Below are 22,248 nucleotides of genomic sequence, written 5' to 3'. Positions count from 1 at the left end.
ATTTGTGACTTCTCCTAATCTTTCCACTTCAATGTATTCATTTAGAAATTGGGAAGCATTTAAAAATACAAGGCCCAGTGGCCTGGTAATCTAGGCCAGCTAGATATTACAACTAAGGGGCTAGGGAGAAGGGAGAAGTTTCTTGGATAACTGAAAGGCACAGGTGATCTAAAATTATCATTGAAATACTAGTGTTGATCTCCTCTGGTATCAAATGTCTCCCTAAATATGCCAACAATAACAAAAAAGAGAATTACTTAGGATCTCCCTTCTACTCCCAATTCTTGACATTCTTCAGTAGAAGGACCCATCAGCAGAGGTGGCCCCCAAATGGTTCCCAGTGAGAATGATGTAATTATTAACAGCTGGAGAAACAAACCATAAAAACCCAGAAAGACAGCTATCAATATTTCCCTCCCTGGTTGTAGACAATCACATGACCTGAGCTGTCTGCCTCACAGAGACACGTGTGGTTTCCACTAAAGAATCCACCCTCGGGAAACGGACTTTGGCCCAGTGGCTAGGGCGTCCGTCTACCATATGGGAGGTCCGCGGTTCAAACCCCGGGCCTCCTTGACCCGTGTGGAGCTGGCCCACGTGCAGTGCTGATGCGCGCAAGGAGTGCCATGCCACGCAAGGGTGTCCCCCGCGTGGGGGGAGCCCCACGCGCAAGGAGTGCGCCGGTGAGGAAAGCCGCCCAGCGTGAAAAGAAAGAGCAGCCTGCCCAGGAATGGTGCGGCCCACACTTCCCGTGCCGCTGACGACAACAGAAGCGGACAAAGAAACAAGACGCAGCAAATAGACACCAAGAACAGACAACCAGGGGAGGGGGGGGGAATTAAATAAATAAATAAATCTTTAAAAAAAAAAAAAAAAAAAGAATCCACCCTCCTCCTTTTCTACTGAGGTATCTGTGGGACATGTGAACCTGAAGGAGAAGCTTGTGACCTGCTTACTGTAGTAGGTACAACTTGGAACAAAGCCATATTGGGGAAGCAGACGTGGCTCAACGGATAGAGCATCTGCCTACCATATAGGAGGTCCAGGGTTCAAACCCAGGGCCTCCTGACAGTGTGGTGAGCTGGCCCACGTGCAGCGCTGACGCGTGCAAGGAGTACCATGCCACGCAGGGGTGTCCCCTGCGTAGGGGAACCCCATGTGCAAGGAGTGCGCCCCGTAAGGAGAGCTGCCCCATGCGAAAAAAAGCGCAGCCTGCCCAGGAATGGCACCACACACACGGAGGTCTGACGCCGTAAGATGATGCAACCAAAAGAGACACAGATTCCTGGTGCCACCGAGAATGCAAGCAGACACAGAAGAACACACAGCGAATGGACACAGGGAACAGACAACAGGGGTGGGGGAGGGGGAAAGGGGAGAGAAATAAAACAAATCTTAAAAAAAAAAGCCATATTGCGAGTGTATTAAGGGAGCGCTCCCAATTGCCCTTGTTTGATAACGAATCCTTTGAGAAGCCGAGAGCAAAACTTGTGATTTGTATCGATTGGGGTTTCCACGGATCAGGTGGGCTCTGAGGGAGCTACAGACAGTTACAGAGAGCTGACACCATTTTATCCTCTTACGACAGCGACGAGGCGCAGTACCTGCAACGTGGTGGGCGCCGCACAGGTCAGGCCGGCTGTCCTCTGGGGTGCAGGCTGCCGGGGGCCACACGTGTGGTTGTCCTGCCCATAAAAGGCTGACTGGACGCTGATGGTGGAGTGCCGAGGGCACTGCAGAAGCAAACGGTCCCCGTCGCAGGCGTGGGCGGTGTGGTTCTGCAGGAGCTTCGTTAGGTAACCTGAAAAATACCGGCTCGGGTCACAGGGGGCCCAGGCGCCCGCCACCGCCCCATGGATTTCCAGCGCGAGGACGTGGGTTCCCCGGGGGAAGGCGCTGGTCAGTCTGGGCGTCGGGGAAGGGCAGAGCCTCCTCGGCGTCCCCCGGGGGAGAGCTCAGGAAGCTGGGCTGAGGGGCAGGTGCTGCTCTTCACGTCGGGGCTGGAAACCTGGGGCCTGGAGTGGCGCGTTGTAACCTCGAGGGCTGGCCAGACGGCCAGGCGTCCCGAAGCGCCGCCACAAAGTGGGTATCCCGTGGGCACGAGGAGGCCCGTGCCGAGGGACCCGCGTCCTCCCGTCCTCCGCCCGCCCGGCTGAGCCTTCGAGGCGTGAGGGGATGGGGTCTACCTTCAGGGGCCGGCTCAGGGGCCCTGCCGCACCCCTGGAGAGGAAGGCCCCGCCAGGAGTCCTGTGGGGGCCCCGGGCCTGCTCTGAAGGAGCGAGGAGGGGGCGGCTGGGATCGGGAGCCTCCCCCGCCACCTCCCAGGCAGGGGCGCCCGAGGGGCCTTGGGCTCTGAGAAGCCGCGAGGATGGCCCGGCGGCCACCCGGAAGTCCTCAACTATTTCTCAGAAACGAGGAAAGAAGCTTCCTCCGAGCGCAGAGTCCCTTCCTCCTCCTCACACCTCTCGAGGTCAACGGCCGGGCGGCTGGGAGGAGAGCCAGGGACTTTTTGCTGAGGTGTGTGGGCGACAGGCTTGGCAGCCCGTGGCCCCGGAGAGGGAGGATGTGGCTCGCTGGAGGCAAGTCAAGGAGGAGGTGGAATGAAGGGGGGCTGCTTCGAAGCGCCCCAATCCCTCACAGATGAGCTGGGCTCCAGGGATGCCGGTTTAGGTTTCAAAATCCTCCTCAGAGTCACGCCTCTTGACAAAAGGCACCCAGGCCAGTTCCCTGGGCTTCCCCAAAACTCAAAGTAAAAGAGACAGGGACGGCGTGCCCTCGGGTTTTCACATTTCTCAATCCAGAACGTTCTGCAGATGGAGGCTGGGAACACTCTCCAGCACGCTTCAGACTCAGCTCTCTTGCTGCCGCTCCTTTTTACCCACCTTCTTGAAAACCACCAGAAAAACGGCCAAGAAATCTACTACCCTAAGTTCACTGAGAGAAGCAAAACTGACTCCAGGCACCTGGCGTGCGATTCAGAGTTCTGTGCATTGGGACAAGACCATCACTTTCACGGTGTCCCCAAGAGGGACCCAGAGAGGCCAGGCAGAGACCCCCTGGTGGCCCAAGGTCAACGTCGTCCTGCTGGGCACATAGGTTGACCCCAGATAAAGCAGCGGAGGAGGGTAAATTCCAGCCTCCTTTATGGGGTCTTAGCTGCCGCGAGGGGCCCTGCCCTGCCCCAGGGGACTCGGTCCCTGTGAAACTGCCACTGGGTTAGCACCCATCCTGAAACGCCCCAACCGGTACCCCAGGACGCAGTTCTCCTCACGCCTCATTAACACTGGCCTGTCCATCACTCCAGGCATTCACCAGGGCCATGACGAGGGACCAACTGGCTAAAACATTCAAGTTTGTCCAAACGGCCCTGTGCCGCTCTGGTGGGAGGAAGGACATGGCAAGGCCCTGGGGTGAGCGAAGCCTCAAGACGGAAGGGGCCTGGGCCCCAGATTCACAGAGGCAAGAGCTGCCTCCTTAGGTGGTTACCTGAGGAAGAAAGAACCTCTGCCGAGTTTCTCCATCACCTTTCTTCAGTCTATGTCATGTCTCCTGCCCCCACTAAACAGAACTCGAGCTCAGGGGGGCTAAACACAGCCCCCTGTGTACGCAGCGCAGAGGCTGGGATCCCTCTGCCAACCATGTTTGCCCTCTGAGAACATTCCGGAGATGGGAACTTGATCCACAGAACTGACTGAGGCAGGAGCTTTCAGGCTCTCTGCACTTTGTGCCACACAGGTACCAAAGAAGATGCTTTCTTGGTAAAATTCCTCTTTAGACTCAATCTGATTCCATCCTCAAACTCCTGTGCTGTCCCAGGAGAGAGGTTACCCTAGGGAGGAGATACAGGAGAGTGACAGGGAGGGCATGTGAAGGGGAATTTCGGGGAGCTGGCAACAGTATTTCATTTTTTTTCAAATAGGTTTTTCTTTTTATTTGTTTTGTTTTGTTTTTTATTATGTTTTTCTAAATTTTTTGGCGGCACTCTTTCTTGATGTGGATGGGGGATGCATGCTTTACTACTTTGTTGAAAGTCCACCAAGGCAAGTGGATTTGGCTCAACTGATAGAGCATCCACCTACCATATGGGAGGTCCAGGGTACAAACCCAGGGCCCCCTGACCTGTGCGGTGAGCTGGCCCACGCACAGTGCTGATGTGTGCAAGGAGTGCCATGCCCCACATGCAAGGAGTGTGCCCCACAAGGAGAGCCGCCCCACACAAGAAAAGCGTAACATGCCCAGGAGTGGCACCACACACTCAGAGAGCTGACGCGGTAAGATGACACAACAAAAAGAGACAGATTCCTGGTGCCGCTGAAAGAATGCAAGCAGACACAGAAGAACACACAGCAAATAGACACAGAGAGCAGACAACGGGAAGTGGGGGGGGGGGAAGAGAGAAATAAATAAATAAATCTTTAAAAAAAGAAAGTTCACTGAGCTACACACATGATTTGTGCACTTCTTTATGGGTAGGTTTTACATCAATACAAATGTTTGTTTGTAAAAATCCCCACCTGCAATTAGTTTTAAGCTAATAAAGAGAGTCTAGACACCATGGATCCTTTCTGGACAATCTGTAGAGGAGGGACAGCAGGACCCCCTTGGGGGCACAAACCACCACGCCCGTCCATATGCTTATGGTCTCCCACAGGTGTCTTCGCAGACTTCATTCCATTTGCCCTACCTGTTAAAAGCTGCTTAGAGGTCAGGATGGTGGTCTGAAGCTGAATGGACCTCAGAAAAATATGTTCTTAAAGTTAATCCATTCCTATAGGTGGGGACCCATTGTAAGTAGGATCTTTCGGCAAGTAGGATTTTAGGTTAAGATGTGACCCACCTCATTCAGGCCAGGTCTTAATTCCCTTACTTGAGTACATTATAAGAGATTGAAATTCAGGTGAAGCAAAAGAGAAAGTCACAGAAGCAAGAAGGTGAAAGAAATGAAACCCAAAAGAGAAGGGAGAGACCTTCTGCCATGTGACTGAGGAGTCCAGGATCACAGGCCGCTGGTCTTCAGGAAGAAGATATTGGCTTGACAATGCCTTGATTTGGAGATTTTAATGGCCTCAGAACTGCAAGCTTGTAAGCTGATAAATTCCCATTGTAAAAGCCAATCCATTTCTGGTATATTGCTTTTGGCAGCCTAGCAGATTAGAACAGCCAGGAAGAATGGTAATCATCCAATGGATTCAGCAACATGGAAGATAACAAGGACCATTTAGGGATGGGAGGTAGGGAGAAAAGCTTGTTTGGAAAAACTTAAAAGTAAGTGGATGTTTAGGAAATCAAAGATGCTTTCTGGGGGGCAGGGCAAGATGGTGTCTGAGTGAGCGCACCTGGTGGTCTCTCCTGCGAAGAAGCGGCTGGGCAGCGTTGGAAATTCTTCGGGACCACGCTGTTTCAGGATTTTGCAGGGCGGGAGGTGTCTGGACATTGATTTGGTGGGAAGCTAACATCGAGTTGAAGAATGTCAACCACCACACCATGGAGCCTAGAGTGCCTACAACTGAAAGCAGGAGGATTGCATCCAGTATCCATGTGGAATCTAAACCCTCTCTTGACATAGATGTGGAATGGACACAACCAAGCCAAGGTCCACAGGAAGGAGGAATACAGTAAGGATTAGAATGGACTTGATGATATTTTATTCATGAACTATTGTGGTTAATAATTGAGAAAATGTGGCACTGGTGTGGAAAAAGTGGCCATGGTGGCTGCTGGGTGCAGGGAGTTGGAGGAAGAGATGAGATGTGGGGGCATTTTTTGGGACTTGGAGTTGTCCTGGGTGGTGCTGCAGGGACAATTGCCAGACATTGTATGTCCTCCCATGGCCCTCTGGATGGAACGTGGGAGAGTGTGGGCTATGGTGTGGACCACAGGCCATGGGGTGCAGCGATGCCCAGAGATGTACTCACCAGATGCAATGGATGTGTCATGATGATGAGGGAGAGTGTTACTGTGGGGGGAGTGGTGGGGTGGGGGCAGCGGGGGTGAATGGGGACCTCATATTTTTTGAATGTAATTTTTTAAAAAAAAATGAATAAATTGAGAATTTGAAAAAAAAAGTACACTAGAAAAGTGAAAAAAAAAAAGATGCTTTCTGTGATAGACAGGATATTTGCCCACAAAAGATGTCCACCTCCATATCCCCAGAACCTTGTAAAAAAGCAGGCATGATCAATTTAAGGATCTTATGATGGGAGATTATCCTGGATTATTCAGGTGGGCCGGATGTAATCACAAGGTCCTTATAAGAGGGAGGGTCAAAGTCAGAAAAAGGAGATGTGATGACAGAATCAGAGGATGGTGAGATGCAACCATGACCAAAGGAATGCCAGCAGCCTCTAGGCTGGGAAAGGCAAGGAAACCAATTCTACCCTGAAACCTTCAGAAGGAACACAGTCTTGACATCACCTTGATTTTAGACTTCTGACCTCCATAACTCTAAGAGAGTAAGTGCGTGCTGTTTTAAGCCACTTTGTCTTCATTTATTATAGCAGCAATGAGAAACGAATACAGTTCACACAGATGGCTCTTGCAACAGCTCTGTGAAGGTGAGGAGAAAAAGAGGGCTATAGTTTTATGGATTAATGTCAGGGAGAGGTTTTAAGATAATTATTGTGTTAAAGTTGGGAGAGGCCTAGGCATGGATATATGTATGTATGGGTGTGTGTATACATATGAAGATGACTCCAAACTAATAATATAAATTTTATTTCTTGCTGCCACACAAGTATGAAAGTAGCAAGAGAGTACTGGAAATTTCGCACTCTAGGCTTCAAGCAAAGAAATGAGCACAGGAGAAGAGAGGTCCAAGGGTATAGATGAGGTCCTGCTGAGGTCAAGCAAGGTCAGAGTGGGTGAAGTCCCACAAGTAAGCAGGAAAGTCAGAAGGTTATGCCCCAAAGTTGTTGGACTAGTGATTTTTGAGGTGGAGCAGTTCCAAGTGATAGAAAGGTCCAGGAGGTGGCAATGGGAGAGGGTGCCAAAGGGGAGTGCAGGTGAAGACTGGTGGAAATGATGTCAGGAGCTGAGAGTGAAGATGTACTCTAGATACAAGTATCTCCCAGAGTGATGGTAAGAACTGGGATGCAGAGGGAGCCTGGTGCCAAGGATGTCCTTGGACAAAAGGCAGATAACAGATGTCCTCCTTTCAGTATAATACCCTTTGCAAGGTGCTATCCTGTTTTCCCATTGGGAAAACATATGGCTTCCAATGTGTTGGGCAGAATCAATATATTTCTTAGTTTCCCACACCTGGATTTCTTGGCTGGTTCCAGAATCCTTTTTAAAGAATGATGACGAACACCGTTTCTTGTTAACACTTCTCTCTTGATCAAACACCTCCTCAAAAATGTTTTATTTCTTTATAATCACAGCCAGAATTTTCAGAATCTAAACCTGTATTTCTGATCAAATATTTACAACCCCTGAAGGGCAGATGACAGAAGGGCACACTCTGCTAAGAAACCAGTCCTCAGAGACTAGTATGGGTGATCCTTGTCAAAGATAGAGGGGTGCTTTGGGGGTGAGGGGTGGTAAGACCCTCTTCCTAAAAGGCTAGGTTGGACAAAACTTAGAGGAGCTTAGATAAACGCTTTTATCTTTATCTTTTTAAAAATTAAGGCAGATGAAGAGCCAACAGGAACTGAGCCCCTGGAAGCAGCTGGAACTCTCCTCCTCTGTCTCCAGAAAGTTCAAGGAAAGTCCTTCGGATCATCTTTCTTGTTACATCTACAATGAAATCCCCATTTACACACAAATAATCCAGGGATGAGAGAATGACCAGACAGTAAATAACTGACTTTCAAAGAATCCTGGGGTATTTCCCAAGTTTTCTACAGGAGGGGGTAACAGGTGTTATGCAGGAGGGAAAGGGGGATCTGTGGCAAATTAAGTTTGGGGTGCTATGGGTTAAACGAAGTTAAACACAGTTCTGTCCTGAATGACTTCTCAGGGCCACAGAGCTGCCACAGGCCCTGGGGCTCTCTAGGAGTGGACACAGCAGGCAGAAACTCCCTCAAATATTTGACCAGTCCCTGTTTTTGTTTCGTTTTTCCATGAGTCATCTGAGGGTTTAGTGCTTGGCAAGCCATTCTCACAGGAACATTCTCTTGAGCACGGCGGAACACTTCCAGCGCTGAAAACATAGCGCATTTAACCTGGACGGGTTCAGAGGTCTTTCAGGAGCTCACAAACACGGGGGTGGTGGAGGGGGAGGGGGTAGAAGAGGAAGAAAACTCACGAGACCTGGGTTCAAACTGACATCGGGGTGTATGGCTGTGGGTGTGGCCTCTAGGAATCATCTCTTTTGCCAGGAAGACTAAATGACAGGGTGGCCTGAGCATCCTTTATCAACCATAAACCACTGCATTTTACCACTCTTAATTTGGCATTACTATTCTATTATCTCTTGTCAACCACAAATTGCTGCATTACCAGTCTATTAATAAAGCATTACTATTCTATCTGGGTAGGCATTACTATTCTATTACTTTGTAGAATTAGTTATAATGAATTAATACAGACCTTCCATTGATGGAATGCTGAACAGACAGAATTTGATCAAATCACACTCCCAATTACTCCTTTCTGCTCTGAGCATTGTTACGTAAGATGGACAACTTTGAGGCAAGGTCACAGCCCAGCTGCTGTCCTCACTGTCCATAAATGTCACTGCACAGCAGGTGACCACAGCTTACTTCAGAGGGAAAAGGAATGTTTTTGTTGTTTTTTTTTAAAATTTTAATAATTAAGGTCTAACAAGTTGCTAATATTCAGGGGAGGCCAGAGTGGCTGTAACTTCTTCCTCTCTCTCTTTTCTGAAGCCAGAGGCCCTCCATCAAAGTACAAATTTCCTGACGGCTTACAATGTCTGAGTCACTCTGAGTACAGGATGGAAATTCATCATTCAATGGCCCCACATCCGGGTGCCAAAGTCCCCTAATCACCAGGGGCCAATTTCATAACCTCACCTCCTGGGAGGAGAATGGAATTCAATTGTCCTTACTCCTCCCCCGCTTTTTCTTCTTTTTTTTTTAAAAAGCAGCCTTGTCCACTCATTCCTTGCTTTAGATTAGATACCACACCCTTGTATTCACACTCAATGGTGTTTCTACACGTTTGAAGTTCTCTTCCAGAAAAGGATTTTTTGGCATGTTTTTTTTTCCCCCTTTTGTGTTCTTGTGTTGAGAGAACTGACAAAAGCACAAGGAGGGGACAGCTCACACAGCCTTGAGCAATGACTCAGTGTTTCTTGGGGTGCGGGAAAGGCCCACAATGGATAAAGAACTGATGCCTGGGGAACAAGAGCACGAGATCAGAAAGCGTAGTCAGAGCCCAGTGTCAACGCCTCCTCTGCTCCCAGGTTTGTCCCTAAGGAGTTGAACCTGAAGGTTAGCCTATGAAGAGGTCTATAGCCACCAGCCTGTTCCTGCCATATTTGTGGGGAAACTGCAATTGGTAGAGATGACCAAGTGTAGCTATTCCTGCTCTCAAATGACAAGCTCAGATTCTGGTTCCCAGACAAAGCAGGGTTAGAGAGAAAGTGAACTGAGAGTCTAGCTGGGGCAAAGACCATACACATCCTTCCAGAGCACATGCAGAGAGCATATTTTCCAGCCAGCCCTGCCCTAAAGTTCTGCAACGAGGACAGAACTGAGGCCATGTGTGACCCCCCCTATTCCCTCGCTCTCCCCTATCTCCCGTTGCATATGGAAGACAGGGGGGCCAAGGACAGACTCTGAGTCGCAGATGATTGGGGTGGCACAAGATTAAAGAAGCCTGGATCCCTGAATGACTGCTTGGAGCAGTCACTCTGAACTGTGGCATGAGCAAGAACTAGTCGTTTATTCTGTTACGCTGCAGATATTTTGGGGTTGTGTGTTTCAGCAGCTAGCCTACCTTAAGTCTGTCAACTCAGCTTGTGTTAAGTAGAAAGCTGGTGGGACGTCCAGAACCAAAAGCACCTCCCTGGTTTGTGAAGGTGTTGTTGACACCAATCCTCATTGGGGGAATCATTCCTTTGAATTAAGGCCTTGCTTCCAAAAAGCTACAAATGGAGTTAAATTACAAGGATGGAGAAGGGGTCAGAGATCTCACTAACTAGCCCACCAGTCAACATTCTTGCACAATGCCATGGACTTTAAAAACTGCATTAGCAAAAGTGGAAAGCAGAGAGTAGTGGGCTCCAATGAGACAGCTCCCAGGCAGGCAAGTTCTGATACTCAAATGAATGGGGGAGAGGGCCTGGAGACTGTGGACTGGCTGGCCTGATGTCCAAAGTATGCTGGCCCTAGAGCGGAAGTGCTCAAGTGCGGGCAGGATGGGGCTATGGGAGAGGATGGAGGAAATTCAGGTTTTGGACCATCAGGTCAGACACTTACTAGGGCAGGTTAGGCATAACCTCTTTAGATTTCAACTTCCTCTTCTAAAAAATGGAGAGGTATGTCTACCTATTGCATTGATATGCAGGTAGTGAGAAAAAACCTAAAGTGCCTTAAACAGGCTGGACAAGTCAGTTCATTCTCTGTGGAGAGCCTGGGAAAACTGGAAGGAATAGAGAGTGGGGGTCCAAAACAAGACCTAAAAAGGGGAAGGATGAGAAGTACCCCAAATCCACTACTTCCAGTTTTGCTTTGATTTGGCCATAGGACTAAGATATCTGATCTGGGTAAAAAAGTGGATGATGTTTGCTTTCATAGTCCATGTAGCAGTTGTTGATATGGTTATGAATTCCAAAAATAGATATTGGATTATATTTGTAATCTGGTCTGTACTTGGGTGTAATTAAGTTACGATTAAGGCTTTGATTGGGTCACATCATTAGGGCATTGAATCCTTACAGATAAAAGGTGTGGCAAGGGACAGAGTTCAGGGTTTTTGATGTTGGAGTTTTGATGTTGGAGCTCGATGCTGAAGCCTTAAGCTGGAGCCCCAGGAAGTAATCTCACAGAGGAAACAGAAGTAAGCCCCAGGAAGAAAGGAACCCTGAGCTCAGGAAGACGCAAGCTTAGGGAAGAGAGGAACCCTCAACCCAGAGAGAAGCAAGACCCTGGAAGAGAGGAACCCAGGAAGCCTGAACCCTCGCAGACATCAGCAGCCATCTTGCTCCAACACGTGAGAATAGACTTTGGTGAGGGAAGTAACTTATGCTTTATGGCCTGGTATCTGTAAACTCCTAGCCCAAATAAATACCTTTTATAAAAACTAACCAATTTCTGGTATTTTGCATCAGCACCCTTTGGCTGACTAATACAGCATTTGGAACCGAGGAGTGGGGAAGTGCTTTTGCAATTACTGAAATGCTGGAATGGTTTTATAAATGGGTAAGGGGTATTTTTTGGAGGAGTTGTGAGATGCTTGAAAGAAAAGACCCACAGTGCTTCAAACCCCGGGCCTCCTTGACCCATGTGGAGCTGGCCCATGCGCAGTGCTGATATGCACAGAGTGCCATGCCATGCAGGGGTGTCCCCCGTGTAGGGGAGCCCACGTGCAAGGAGCATGCCCTGTAAGGAGAGCTGCCCAGCACAAAAGAAAGTGCAGCCTACCCAAGAATGGCGCTGCACACATGGAGAGTTGACACAACAAGACGACGCAATGAAAGAGGAAACACAGATTCCTGGTGCTGCTGATAAAGATAGAAGTGGTCGCAGAAGAACACACAGTGAATGGACACAGAAAGCAGAAAGCTGTGGGGGGGGGGGGGGAAATAAATAAAATTAAATAAATAAATAAATAAAAGAAGTAAATGATGAAACTATTATTAGAAACTGGAGGAAAGGTGATTCATATTCTAAAGTTGCAGAGAATTTAGCAAGATTAACTCCTGGTGTTTTATGGAAGGCAGAATTTGAAAATGGTGAGTCTGGGCATTTAGCTGAAGAAATTTCCAAAGTAAACCCAGAGAATGCGGCTTGGCTTCTGCTTGAAACTTATAGCAAAATGCTAGATAAGAGCGATACGCTGAGGACTGAACTGTCAGACACAAAGAAAACAGAAACTGATTCTGGAAATTCCAAGCTTCTGGAAATCAAGATCCCAGATGAAAGTGCCCCATTGGAGTACTTAACTAACCTTGGAACTGGTAAATCAAGATTGAAGATGCAGTTATCTAGGAAAGACTTGTGGAAAGCCTTACTGTCTGATGGCTTGGACCCCTGTGTCCTGCATGCTAAACCAAGGTTTTTGAGAAAGCTGTATGAACAAAACCAATATTAGCCTGGAATAAAAAGGACATGGAAAGGAAATATTGAAGAAGAAACAGCTTTAAGAAGAAGACCATAGAAGCTGAGATCTGGAATTAGGACATCACCTTGGGCCAAGAAAAGAACCCTACCCATGTTTACAGAAAGGGTGAGTTTGCCCCAGCAGTTGAAGAAGGTGGATGTTTCTGCCTGATGTTCTGGGAGAGTTTTGCTGCCCCAGGGTACAGAGAGGGTGGAACACATTCCCCAAGGATTAGGGCAGTTAGGGTCAGCATCCCACATGTCTGAGAGGGGTGGACCTGTTCCCCGAAGGTTAGGGAAGGCCAGGTGGTCAACTCATTGCTCTGAGTGGGTTGAGCCTGTTTGCCAAAGGTCAGGGGGAATGTTGTCTTCACATCACTGTACTAGGGGGTTAAGACTCTAACCCAAAGATTGGGTAAGTGGCAATCACTCCAATACTCTTGGAGGGAGAGGTCTGGAGCTTGGTCAACACCCAGATGCTTGATCAGGGTGGAACCAAGAAAATGGTGATTGGGCAAGCCAGTGGAAAGGGTGGGTGCCCATATGGCCCCAAGGAGAAGAAACCATCTTCTTAAGAATGACTCTTAGACTGAAATCAAATGGAGGATGCCCTGCAGGTTTACTGAAATGTAGAGGACCCATGACTCATGTTTCCCTCCCAATTTCTCCTTATTGTAATGAAAATGTTTATCCTTTGTCCATTTGCCTATTGGAAGTAGATGAATTGTTTGTAAGGTACAGAGGTCTATAGCAGAAAGGACTTTGCCCCAGCACAAACTGTATTTCTTTAAATTTACTGTGATGTGATTTAGTACTTACATCATAATTGACTTAAGTTTTTTAAAAATATTGTAATGTCTTTTTGGAATTCAGGGTGGAGTATAGCAGTTTGATATTATTGATAAATTCCAATAAGAAATATTGGATTATGTTTATAAACTGGTCTTTTCCTCTAGCATATGAGATTATATTGGATTCAGAGGTTTTACTTGATTATGTAAAGCTCTCATTTCAGTAGGGCATTGAGAACCCACACCTTGGTGGGTGGGGACTCACAGATAAAAGGCATGGCGAAGAACAGAGTTGGTGGTTTTTGATGTTGGAGTTTGATGCTGAAGCCTCAAGCTGGAGCCCTGGGAAGTAAGCTCACAGAGGAAAGAGAAGCCTGTCCCAGGAAGAGAGGAACAGTGAACCCAGGAAGAAGCAAGCCCTAGGAAAGAAAGGAACCTTGAACCCAAAGAGAAGCAAGACCCTGGAAGGGAGGAATCCAGGAAGCCTGAACCCTTGCAGACATCAGCAGCCATCTTGCTCCAACAATAGACTTTGATGAGGGAAGTAACTTATGCTTTATGGCCTAGTATCTGTAAGCTCCTACCCCAAATAAATACCCTTTATAAAAACCAATCAATTTCTGGTATTTTGCATCAACACCCTTCTAGCTGACTAATACAATCATTATTATTATTTTTAAACAATAATGGAAAAACTAAGCCTGGACATTGGCTGCTAATATTTGATAAACAGAGTGATGACCCTGTTGCTCAAAAATGCCAAGCATACTCCTAATACAGGACCTTTGCTTTGGCCCTTCTCTTTGTCTGAAACATTCTTCCTCTGGATATCTTCTTTCTCCTTCCCTCCCTTCATTCTGGATTTTCTTCAAATGTAACCTATCAGGCAAACTTTCCCTGGATGCTCCTTAAAACAGCATACTTCCCTGCCCAATCATCCTCTACTCTGCTGTATTTTACTACATGGAGACATAGTGTCTGTTTCACCCTTTTTGAAGGACCTTGCTTTAGTCATTGCTGTATCCTCAGCACCTGAAAGAGCCTGACATATAGTAAGAGGGCACTGAATAGTTTTGAATGAATGAATGAATGAGAGAGCAAGAAAGACTAGCAAAGTAAGAGCAGGTCAAAATGAATGAGTAGTAGATTCAGATTAATCCTCAAAAACAGGTACCATCACCCAGGACTTATGGATCTACCTATATGTCATATATAGAGATGGCAGAGAGTTGGTCATCATTCATGGATTTAATGTTTGTGAATTTGCCTGCTCACTTAAATTTATCTGTAACCCCAGAAGCAATACTCAGTTTTTATTTTTTTTAATTTTATTTATGCCTCCCCTCCCCCTTGTTTTCTGCTCTCTTGTGTCCATTCACTGTGCGTTCTTCCACGTGCTCTTGCATTCTTGGTGGCACCAGAAATCTGTGTCTCTTTTTGTTGCATCATCTTGCTGTGCCAGCTCTCCATGTGTGCGGCACCACTCTTGGGTGGGCTGCGCTTTTTTCGTTTGGGGAGGCTCAATGTGGGGCACACTCCTTGCACGTGGGGCTCCCCTATGTGGGGGACACCCCTGCGTGGCAGGGCACTCCTTGCGCACAGCAGCTCTGAGCATGAACCAGCTCACCACACGGGTCAGGAGGCACTGGGTTCGAACCCTGGACCTCCCATGTGGTAGGCGGACGCTCTAGCCTTTGAGCCATGTCCGCTTCCCCCAAAAGCAACACTCACAGCCCTTTCAAAGTCATTCACAGGGCAGAGAAAAATTTAAGTTGCCTGATGCACACTTGTTCACCCTAGTGCCCTTTCTGAGGTCTAATTAGTGCCATGTTTTTTGCATTTTTGTGCTTTTATCGGTGATTTCACTAAACTCACCCCCCAAGCATAGTGCTGCAGTGCTGTCTAGTGTTCCTAAGTACAAGAAGGCTGTGACACGCCTTACAGAGAAAATGCATGTGTTAGACCTGCTTTTTTCAGGAAGGCGTTATAATCTCTTGGCTGTGAGTCCAATGTTCCTGAATCAATGATATATATTAAATAAGGTGTCTTTAAACAGAAACACACATAAAACAAGGCGATGTATTGGTTGGTTGATAATAACATCACCAGAGGCTCGCAGGAACCTGACCCTGTATGTCCCCTATGAGCACTGGTTAAGTACTTGTTAATTCTGTGTTTACAGCAACTTTAGTGAACACAACTACTGTGAATGAAGAGAATGACACTATGTATGTATAAATATATAAAGAGAGAGAGAAGGATATGAATCAATCAACTAAAATTCCTCCAAGTGTGCCATGTTGGACCTTCATTCAATTGATTTCATCTTGGGTAGATTTTGTAGGAGTAGCACCCTTTTGTGCCTAGTCCAGCAAGGTTTCAATTCCCATAAAAGCGAATTCCTTGTTCCGTGGCCAGGTACCAACCCCAGGAAGTTCTTCGGTGAACACCGTCTGGATTAGATTAGTTTAAATGTAACTGGAGCAATCCCCACTTTCCCCAAGCATCTAAACCGAACACTTTTTCTTTTCTTTTGGATGCCGAGTGCCCCCCAAACTATAGAGCCACTTGGTGAGTAAGCCAGGATTGTAGTGCATTTGATAAGTTAATGCAACTTTTTACCAGCACTTAAAACTCAGATATGAAATCTACACTTGATCTTTTCTGCTTGGAACTGGCCAAATTAGTGGCTCTCGCCCCATGTACAACAAAAGGCTCTCAGAAACACTCTGGGTTGCTGACCAACCCAAAAGGCCTGCACAGCCAACACACAGCAGTCCGGGGTGGGGGGGCGGGGGGGAAGCGCTGCGCCCCTGTGCAACAGAGAGAGAAAAAATTGCTCATTTCACTTCCACCTACTTTTAAGATGTGTAGGATAATCAAGGGTGAAACTAGGACTCAAGGGCATGTATTTTGGGTTTTATTCAATTAATTGGAAAACTATGGAGTCAGTTCACTGCTTATAAAAATAAAGTTGTTTTTCCACCTTAGGGAGGTTGATATTTGGAGAGTAGCACTCCCTAACCTCAAGAAACCATTTTGAAAGCTGAAACGATTGGATTTAGGGAAGCGGACTTGGCCCAGTGGTTACAGAGTCTGTCTACCACATGGGAGGTCCGCGGGTCAAACCCCGGTCTCCTTGACCTGTATGGAGCTGGCCCACACTCAGTGCTGGTGCGTGCAAGGAGTACCCTGCCACGCAGGGGTGTCCCTGTGTAGGAGAGGCCCACGTGCAAGGAGTGAGCCCTGTAAGGAGAGCTGCCCAGTGCGAAAGAAAGTGCAGCCTGCCCAGGAATGGCACCACACACACGGAGAGCTGACACCAGATGATGCAACAAAAAGAAACACAGATTCCCGTGCCGCTGACGACAACAGAAGCGGACAAAGAAGAACACACAGTATTAATAGACACAGAGAACAGACAACGGGGTGGGAGGGGGGATTTAAAAATAAATAAACAAATCTTAACAAAAAACAAAAACAATTGGATTTAGGCGCAAGACCAGTTTGCGCTACTCTTGACCAAACACGCTTTGCTCACTAAGCAGTTAACAAAACCAGGGCAGGAAGGTTTCTTAGACTTGATAGACCTGATAGAAAATATAAATAGCAAATCTAAAAGGCAACTGTTAGGCAAGGACTCTGTCTATTGCGGCCTCCTCATTTGCTTAATGTAGAATTTCAGACAGGTCATTTAGTAACCCGTTCTTTGGTTTCGCCTGCTGTAAGGGGAAGTAGGCATTTCTTCCCCCGTGTTTCAGGGACACAAGTGAGGCTGGATTGATAAGGTCTGCAAATGCAAAGAAATACGAGTCGCCCTGTAATTAGGCTGGCCTCACCTCCATCTTCATATTCATTCTTCACTGAGTCCTTGGCATACACACACCTGTGGGGCTTACGCCCCTTCCCTAAATGGTTCCTCAATTCTCCTGTGGGCTTTTTGTTGGCTCTCCTGCAGCTTTCCCTTGCTGGCGTTTGTTGCTTCTGAGAGCCCGCATCTCAGGCTTGCTGGATTCAATCTGCCGCCTTGTTTTATACGCAGTAGAGTGGATGACAGCTGAGCTGTTGCTCCCCTCTTCTGTGAATGCTGTCACTGACCTCTACTCATTCACTGCCACCCAGGAATCTTTTTTCTAGCAATTCGTTCCTGGCTGTCTTCCGGAGGGGTAGGTGGGGGGAAATCTGGCCTCTGCTATGGATTTATATAGTAGAGAGAGTGGGCTATTGTCACATGGAGTGCTGGCATTACACGTGATGGCATTTTTTTTTTTAGGAGGTACTGGGGATTGAACCCAGGACCTTGAACATGGGAAGCAGGTGCTCAGCCACTGAGCTACGCTGGCTCCCCAGTGAGAGCTGGCTTTTTCATTCAATTGTTTTGTTTTTTTAGGAGGTACCAGGGATCCAACTCAGGACCTCTTCCGTTGCAGGCGCTCAGCCACTTGAGCTACATTTGCTCCCCGCTTTTTGAATAGATTTCACGATGAACTGCTTTCTGGAATTACCTTCAGAACAATTCTCAATGGGGCAGAACTTTGTTTAAATTTTCAAAAATTACTCATTTCCACCCTTTTTATAAAACTTTCAACTTTGTGAGAAAAAAAAAGTGCCTCCCCATCTCCTGCTCATCATTTTCCTCACAAGGGCGCTACCAGGTGTGAGCATTTCCCTTTGCGCAGGTGAGTCGCCCAGCCCGCTGATGGTAGGGCCAGGGCCAGAGTTCCTGCTCTGGATCCTCTCCAGGTCTTTTCTTTTCCTTTTTTTTTTAAAAATTTCTCTCCCTTCCCCCTCCCCTCCAGTTCTTTTCCCCAGGCAGAAGGGACTTCTCGCCAAGGCCCGTGTCCAGGGCTTCTGACTAAAGGAGGAAGTGCTCACAGCCTCTCTCTGAGAGCAGGGGTTCTTAACCAGGGGTCCATGAGCTTGACTTGAAATTCAAAAAATCAGGATTCTTGTGGGGACGTGTTGGTGTGGGTATGATATAGTTATTAAATAGTACACAGTATAGTGTGGGCTTAGTAAGGGGTTCGTGGAATAAAAAAGGTTAAGAACCCTGATTTAGAGTTTGTTGTAATATTGTACTGGGGGTTGTCATAAATGTGACAGAAAGTGAAGGAGGATCAGGGAGTGAGAGAAATGGGCACCTGAGTAAATCGATTAAATTGAGGGAAAGAGAAAATGCCTTTACAGAGAAGTCAAGCCTCTCCATTTGGAGGTCAGGTAGAGTGGAGGCAAGGAAAACCCGGCAAAGGAAAGCAGGACCCTCGGAACCAGCCATTCCTCCTTGAGGGACACGACGAGGAAACAGGGAAGTCGGAAAGGAGGGGGTCGTGTGGTGTTATTTCCAGCACGTGAATAGCTTGGCTTTTGGAGTCCTAGGGGATTAGACTCCCATAGGAGGGCAAAAACACATATTTGCCCTGTGGAAAACCCAGACATGGCCCTGGCCTCAAGAATAAGCCACGCCAGTCGCTAAGACTTCAGGAAGATGCCGCTACGGTAAGGAAGCCTGAGGGGGGTGAGGCAAGACAGCAGGCACCTGACTGAGAGGCTGGAGGGCTTCCAGATGGGAGATGACGCCCAAGGAAGAGCAGCAGGTAACTAGGTATGAATAACCCTCAGACAAGTAAACAGGTGTGAACGGCCATCAGGCAGGTGACCAGGTGTCAACGAACCTCAGGCAGGTAACCAGGTGTGAATGACCCTCTGGCAGGTAACCAGGTGTGAACAACCCTCAGGCAGGGAAACAGGGGTGATTGACCCTCAGGCAGGGAAACAGGTGTGAATGACCCACAGGGCATGAGTAAAGAAGCAGAGGCCCAGAGAAGGGCTGACTCAAGGTGTGCCTTCCTCAGGACTTAGACTTGAGCCTAAAGACAGGTGGCAGCAACTACAGGTGCGGTTGCAGGGGAGTGCAGCAGGCCAGAGAGGGGATTCTGAGAAATTCTTTGCATGGTCCTGTGTCAGCCGGACCCGAGAGGTCTGTGAAGAAATCAGGTCAGTCGCAGTCCTCCGGGAAAGAAATGATGAGGTCTGAATGGAGGCGGTGGCAGTGGGGTGGGTTGGGGGACTGAAATCAAGGAGGGCTTCCTGGCAGAGCTGCAGGCTCACCAAGGGCTCTGGGCTTGGTTGAACGCTCTGCTGTTTCCCATCTTGAAACTCTTGATACTGCTACCTTTGAACTTGGGCTTTGTAAGTGAGGTTCAAAGGGACAATGGAGCACCTGTGGGCAGAGGCAACACCATGGAGGGGAGCACAGTTGCTTGCCACCCCATTCTCAGGCAGCATTAGCAATGCCCTGAGCACAGAATTCTGGTGGACCCACAACGCAGGGGACCTCACCAAGGCTCGAGTGAGTCAAGTAAGTGGGTTGTGTCCATGACTGAGTAAGCAGAGCTGCTGACAGCCCTGGGGCCACCTTCTCCCTTAGAAATAGAGGGTGCTCTGAGTGCAGAAAGCAATGGCCTTCTAAGAATCAGGACCGCCCAGTGAACCCCGTCACCTCCTTTCCTAGTCATGCTAATTGCCTGCATTGGCCAACCCCTTGTGCTGAAAATGATGAAGGACAGAGCAACTCACAGTCCCTTTTCCTTTCAGTCCTTACCCATCTGTAAGGCAAAGGTAGACAATACTCATGCTGGTACAAAAGTGAAATAAAAACAGATGAGCTTTTTTTGTAAAGCATATCCACTGTTCTAATAAGAACAAAATACATATGCATATACAAGCTACGGAATACAAATTAGGCAATTCCAGTCCTTCTACATATGTGCTACATGTTCTCATATTTGCATTGAAAACTGGCATTGTACAATATGAAGATGAAAAGTAAAATCCACTGCAACAAGTTAAGAAATTCAATTTTTCTTCATGTAGAATGGCATTAAATAGCAAATAAAAAGTTCTTCGACAAGTTGAGAGGGAGACCACAGAAGAAGAAAAAAGCAGTATTTTACCACGTTGAACAACACTTTTTCCTGCTTTTTAAACAAGAGAATCTATACTTTTTGTTCTTCACTGGGCCCTGCAAATTATGTAGCTGGTTACAGCAATTTTGCCCTAGGATCAGCAGGGATAGGGGATGGGGACGTGGGGCATAAAGGAGAGACAGGACTTAGGAATGACTCCCCGATTCTGAACCAGTAGCGCTGTTCCATGGGGAAACCCAGCATCCAAGAGCAGGCTGAGTCCACAGAGCCTAAAGGCATCTGAGAGGAGCACCCAGGGTGGAAGCTCTGGAGCGCGACCTTGGCAGCAGGGAGCCCCACTAGGCAGGGAGCCCTACTAGGGCAGAGGCTGGGAAGATGGCGGGTTTGGGCAGGGATGCTGGGGTATGCAGACAATTAAGAGACGGGCCAAGGGAACAGATGTGGCTCAAGCTGTTGAGCTCCCACCTTCTACATGGGACGTCCTGGCCTCGGTTCCCATTGCCTCCTGAAAAAACAAACAACAAATGAAAAAACCAACTCAGGGAAGCCAATGTGGCTCAGTGGTTGAGTGCTGGTTTCCCACATATGAAGTCCTGGGTTCAATCCCAGCCCCCAGTACCTCAAAAAAAAAAAAAAACGGGCCAAGCAAGGGCACAGAAAGATGAGTGGGAGGGGTAAGGGGTGCAAGGAAAACAGGTCAGCTGTGAAAGGAGGAGAAGGAAAGTGACAGCCAGGGGTGCAGGTAAAGGGATTTTATCACCAAGTGGTCTTGAGGAAATTGCTCGGCCTCTCTGTGGCTCCCACTCGTGCTCCTAAGCTGAAGGTATAACAACATTTGTCTTGGGGTGGTTGTGAAGATTCAATGAGCGGGAAGCAGATGTGGCTCACCTGATAGAGCATCTGCCTACCATATAGGAGGTCCAGGGTTCAAACCCAGGGCCTCCTGGCCCGTGTGGTGAGCTGGCCCACATGCAGTGCTGATGCGTGCAAGGAGTGCTGTGCCACGCAGTGGTGCCCCCCATGTAGGGGAGCCCCACACACAAGGAGTGTGCCCTGCAAGGACGGCTGCCCCATGCAAAAAAAAGCGCAGCCCACCCAGGAGTGGCGCCGCACACACGGAGAGCTGATGCAGTAAGATGATGCAACAAAAAGAGACACAGATTCCCAGTGCTGCAGAGAATGCAAGCGGATGCAGAAGAATGCACAGTGAGTGGACACAGGAGAGCAGACAATGGGGGTGGGGGGGGGGGGGACGGGGAAGGGGAGAGAAATAAAAATATAAAATTTTTTAAAAAATCTTTAAAAAAAAGATTCAATGAGCTATCACATGGCAAGTGCCAGGCCCGCTGCCCTGCCCATAGTAAGCCCCGTGGAAATGTTCATGTTTATTATTATTAACCCCCATTTGTTGTGGATTAGTCCAAGGGTAGGAGCAGGAAGGCACAACCTCATGGTGGGAAACACAAGCCTGCTGTGGCCACAGTCTCCAGAACAACGGGACATTTCTCCAGCAGTGCTCAGAGCCCAGGGGAAGGCACATGCATGAAGTCAGGAACCAGAGAAAAGTCAAGACCTTCCACTAAGGACCCAAAGACAACCTCGGGCCGAAATACTGACAGTGGTGCCGAGCAGGAAAATGGCTCCCTGCCCAGCTCCGCTTGGGGCCAGGAGGAAAGAGAGGAACCCACCATCTCCTTCTCACCCTCGGCCAACACACTGCCCCCTACTGACACGCAGAATGCAAGCTATGTTTTGATTGTCGATGAAGATAAATAATAGGATTACTCTCGGGGTAAAAAGGTCTCTGCCAGCTGCAGAACAGATGCCTTCGGCAGACTGAAGTTCTAGTGCTCTTTGGAATGGTCAGAATCACATCTCATCTGGAGCAACCGGGAAGGAACAAGCTGAGTTACCAGAAATCTCTAACCAGGCGTCACCTTAAAAGAAATCATGCCTGGGACTAATTTGGAAGTCAGACAGAGCTGTGAAGCATGCCCAAAGCTACGAAAGAGGGGGTGGCTCTGTTTTAGATGGAATGGAAGAGGAAATTTTTTAAGTGCAGCAATTAAAGAGCTGTAGCCAGTGGTGTAACCGCATTCAGCAAAGTCACAAGGTAAACAAAGCTTGATTCTTCCCTGCCCCTCTCACCGATCTAAATCCCACTGGCAAGACTTCTCCCGACACTTCCTCCCCACATCAGTGAGCAACTCGGCGGTGCCTCCCCTGGGCCAAGTCCCCTTTGCCAAAGCTCCAGCTTCCAGAACCTTCCCTTCTTTCTTCTCTTCTGCTTTAAGACTTGCTGAC

The 22,248-nt window shown here is 48.0% G+C and overlaps 1 protein-coding gene across 3 annotated transcripts in view; it reads right to left on the bottom strand.

Annotated features, from left to right (window-relative positions):
- EVA1C (eva-1 homolog C) overlaps positions 1 to 22,248 on the bottom strand; it is an 86,190-nt gene that overhangs the window by 44,777 nt on the left and 19,165 nt on the right. For all 3 annotated transcript variants that reach the window (XM_071214921.1, XM_071214920.1, XM_058296163.2), the window contains exon 2: positions 1,605 to 1,801. In XM_071214921.1, the coding sequence (XP_071071022.1) occupies positions 1,605 to 1,801 (197 nt within the window). The remainder of the gene's footprint in view (positions 1 to 1,604; positions 1,802 to 22,248) is intronic.

The sequence above is a fragment of the Dasypus novemcinctus genome, chromosome 4, assembly GCF_030445035.2.
Source record: "Dasypus novemcinctus isolate mDasNov1 chromosome 4, mDasNov1.1.hap2, whole genome shotgun sequence".
In the NCBI taxonomy this organism is placed as follows: domain Eukaryota; kingdom Metazoa; phylum Chordata; class Mammalia; order Cingulata; family Dasypodidae; genus Dasypus; species Dasypus novemcinctus.
Note: the sequence above shows the minus strand (reverse complement) of the source record. Positions and strands in the feature narration are given on the sequence as shown.